Source organism: Cephus cinctus, unplaced genomic scaffold (genome assembly GCF_000341935.2).
Source record: "Cephus cinctus unplaced genomic scaffold, Ccin1 Ccin1_scaffold0138, whole genome shotgun sequence".
Taxonomy (NCBI): Eukaryota; Metazoa; Arthropoda; class Insecta; order Hymenoptera; family Cephidae; genus Cephus; species Cephus cinctus.
In genome coordinates, this window is record NW_014332869.1 from 10,798 (window position 1) to 15,080 (window position 4,283).

At 46.1% G+C, this 4,283-nt stretch overlaps 1 protein-coding gene across 1 annotated transcript; it reads right to left on the reverse strand.

Annotated features, from left to right (window-relative positions):
* Window positions 1–1,682: 1,682 nt before the first annotated feature.
* On the reverse strand, window positions 1,683–2,021 carry LOC107263204 (vegetative cell wall protein gp1-like). The gene has a single exon (XM_015730140.1). The coding sequence runs from the start codon at window positions 2,019–2,021 to the stop codon at window positions 1,683–1,685; it is 339 nt and encodes a 112-aa protein (XP_015585626.1).
* Between the last annotated feature and the right edge of the window lie 2,262 nt (window positions 2,022–4,283).

The window sequence follows — 4,283 nt, forward strand, 5'->3', positions numbered from 1 at the left end:
GAAGTCCAACTTCCTTAGTCGGTTTTGAAGTATGGAGATCTTCGAAAATAACAATGGGGATGTTGACTCGAAGTCCAACTTTCTTAGTCGGCTTTCGAAGTTGGATAAAATGGGTGTTGGTATTTCAGATTGAGTTAATACTATTTCGGAGGGTATCCCACCGCTGTCACCAATTCTGTTATGTAGGCCGTAGTGGTTAGCGAGGCCTTTAAATTTGATGACGAAAATTTAGAAGTAACCAATAGAAAAGGAACGACCGGAGGTAACGTGAATAATATTTAAGTGCATTCCGAGCGGTAAGAATGCACTCAATGGTGGGTTCGCTGCTCGTTTAAGGTGTTGAAACACGCCTTGCTATTCCAACGTGGATAGATATTCTCTGAAATGTTCGAGGATGGGTAATAGATATTTAAAACGCGAGTAAAATGTGAATTTGCGATATATTGTTACAAATAATTTAGAAGTTTTCAATTAATTGTCGTGTACAGTGGTTCGATTATGAGAAATACTGGGATAAAAAATATGGTGAAATCTGATTACAAAACCTGACTATGTGTGAGGTGAAGGCAAAAAGAAATTTGGTGGAACAGAAATTTATCAAATCTAGTATATGCGTTACTTGGAAAGACTAGACTATGCAGCTCAATTTTGCCCGGTAACCGATCCAGCTTGTTCCCTAGGGTATGTAAACGAATCCGTACCTAGGCCAGATGGCGAATATTACACTGAATCTAATACTCTAACGATTAGAGCCACGAGTGACAACGTGCAATCCGATATTTTACGCGTGAAACTGAATGATTTTCTGAGCATCAGTGCCATGATTTTGGCTGCTTATATAGTCGATTTTTGCTGATGCTCTAGGTACGGTTAGGACGTTAGGAATGCACTCGGCTAACCAGCTGGGTAGGTGGCACAGGCAATGCATTGGGTAACGTGCTGAGTCTGCAATTATGCTTCCTGTCGGCTACGTTATTCTTCTGTTTCGGAATGAAGGTCGATATACGTAACAGGTGATACGGGATAATATCTCTGCTCGAATGCGCGATGTCCCTGCACATCGATTATATGTTCGGTAAGATTTGTCAAGCCAGGATTCTCTAAGGTAGCCAGTAGATACTCTTTTAAAAATTCTTTCAACTGATTCGACTGTTTGGAGGTAAGGCGGGAAATCCTGGTACTGTCTTTAGAACTCGAGACGGAAGACCAGACGGAAGAAATTGGATTCTGGGGGATACAGGAAGCGGAAGCGGAACGGAACGAATCGGCAAGATTTTCAAAGGGGTAGAGAATGGATGGGATAGGATCGTCGGATTTATCGGAATTGAAAGGTCGGAATCGCCCTAGGTTGCGCGCAAAGTCTATCACCATTCCGAAACGTTTAATCGCGTCGAGACCCAGTAGGCAGGGTACGTTCAATTAATTGTAACTGTACGTTCGTTAATTGAGTTTCCCCATCGGCTTTTCCGCGGGAGCCATCGGCCTATACGACACACTCGCGGGAGTTTCGACATCTTTGAAGCAGAGCGATGCCTTCTGGCCCTAAAAAGGTGCGAGAGGAACCCGAGTCGACTAATGCTAGGAGTGGACGGTCCTGAATGAGAACGGTTACGTATAGACGATATTCGGAACGCGTACTAAAGATGGGATCACAGAATTCCGGAATAAATAATTCGGAACCGTTAGTAGTCGGGTCGCGCGGGCGCTGCAGTGCAGGGTTCGCTGGCTGGAGATGGAATGCCAGAATATGGCGAAACAGGATAAGGATACGGCGGGAACGGATAGCCGTAAGGTGGTATCATCGGACAGTAGGACGGATAGCCATAAGGAAGATAGGCAGGTGAATTCGGCACCGAAAAGTGGGCAGGAGGATTAGGAACGGAAGGATGAGTCTCAATAGCTGCAGTGCTAGTTGGGTTCTCCGGAACGGGAACAGAACGAACAGCAGAGGCCGGAGGGTTCTGCGGAGGAGTCTTATTCTTTTTCGGCCGCGACGCGGTTGGAGTATTCCGTCGCGTCATATTCCCGAATCAGTCGCTCTAAATCATCAAGATCTATATAATCGAAGGGACGAATGTACTGTCGGTATTCATCGCGAAGTCCGGAATGCGCGAGTCGACGTTTCTCTTCGTTGGTCAGAGGCGGAATAATTCTCGCGAACAAGACGCGCAGATTGGTTAAATATTCGCGGGGGCTCTCCTTGGGCCCTTGTATCCTGCGGCGAGCTTCTTCGCGTAACCGATCCTGATAATCCTCGCGACACTAGCGTTTCCGGAAGTCGTAAGCGAACTCATTCCACGTTTGCCAATGTCGATGTCGTAATCGGAACCACGGAACCGCTTCTTCGATGAGCAGAAACGGAAGGCAAAATAAAAGATCTTCGTCAGCGAGTCGCGATCGCGCGCGACAATCATCGATTCGCATTAGGAACTCGTCGGCGTTTCGAGACGGCTTTTCCGTTAAACCGCAGGTTCTATTTACTGACGACATCCCACGCGTTCCGTCCGTAAGGGTGGTCAGTTTCGTATCGTCGGTAACTGTCACGACGTTGTAGGTTCGGCGCGTTCTCGGGCGGCTGGATCGACGATTGTTGAAGGTTCGGAAGCGAACACCCAGGCGGCGGGTGAGCTACAGTGGAATACGGATCTTGGCGAATAGGAAGCGGTGGAGGAAAGCTCGTGGCGGGGTCCGTAGACATCCCGTGGCCAGCAGTGGGTTCGTGATCCCTCGAAGGATCCGAAGGAGCATCGGTGGGGTTTCCTTCCGCTAGAGGAATCTGGGTGTTCGGATCGGACATGTCGGGTGTAGTATAAACCGTATTTAGGTAATCAACTAAGCGGGCGCGACGGTCAAGGAGAATGGAGGTCACCTCGCGAATCGAGTTGAAAATAATTCAGCCAATAGTCTAGCGCGCGAGGTAATAGCAAATATGCCCAAGCCGAATGGGAATACGAGTCGGACATATACTAGTGCGCGAGGGCAAAAAAGAAAAGGAACAGAAAAATAATTTTTACAAAATTAAAAGGAAGGGGACGGATTATAGAAAAAATTGAAGTCAACGGAGTACACAGAATTTAGTATAACGGTTAGTAGACAGTCGAATCAGAGGATTATATTTGTCCGCAACCTAGCAGTAACGATACGAGAAGAGAGCAAAACAAAGGATTACTCGCCAAGACGAATAGTCGCGCGGTCGACAATCCAAACGCAAATATAGGAATCGTCCAAACTATGCTGTAGAAATTGGAGAATATTTTAAATTAGCTCGTAGATGCGCCACAAATAGCTAACGTTAACTCCATCCACGAAAATTTCTCAAAGATTTCGCTAAAGTTCGCAAACACCACACAGTGAAGCGATACTAACGGTACGAAACTCAAACAGAACGACGAAAGGCAAATTATTATTTCTAATCGAAAATTAAAAAAAAAAAAACTACTAATTCTTAAATAAAGTTTCCAAGGCCTTGGCTAACTCGGGAGGTAGGTCCTGCGCCTCTCCGTGCCCAACGTTGGGCGCCAAATTTGCGACGATGATCACAAATGGCCAACAACGTGGAGGCTTCCCTTAACAGGAACGGAAAAGGTGAAGGGCTCTCCAAAAAAAAAAACGGTAAGTCAAAAAGAGACGATATAAAGAAAAATGTGGATTCGGTTCTGTACCTCTCGGGTCACAGATTGAGCGCCAAATTTGCGACGATATTCTCGGTCGTCGACAAAACGGAACTCTACCAAACGGAACTCGGGAGCGCAAGTGGTCTCGGCAAACTCGAAAAGATGGTTGGGCGCCAGGTACCCTCGAAGGAGCACCACAAGCTCTAAGCTCGTTATCGACACAATCAAGATCGCGAGAAATAAGTAGTCCGGGGTAACCGATTGCCACCAGGCAAACTATACCTAAATAGGCCACCAGGCGAACTAAAACTAAATATGCCACCAGGCGAACTAAACCTAAGGCCCACGGCTAAGAAAAGGAATAGAGAACGTAACTAAACCTAAAGGTTACCCGGAACTCAAAAGATAGTACTAAATTAGACCACTATACGTCCCACGATACGCCGCTTCAGAGGCTAGCTCTTTGGAAGCGTTGCGGCGTTCAAGAGGTAAGGAAGGCAAGAATCCGGCCAAGGAGTTATAGGAAAGCGATACGAAAAACTACAAGAAAGTAATCCAAATTAATTCATTAACGTACCAGAACTGTATTAAGCACAATAGAATTCCAAATAAGGAGTAAACTCAATAGCAGAAGTACAAGAACATAAACTCAGGCATTACTGAGGGTGC

Bases quoted from the DNA above. Each gene is read 5' to 3' on its own strand.
- LOC107263204 (XM_015730140.1), bottom strand. From the start codon at position 2,021: ATGACGCGACGGAATACTCCAACCGCGTCGCGGCCGAAAAAGAATAAG.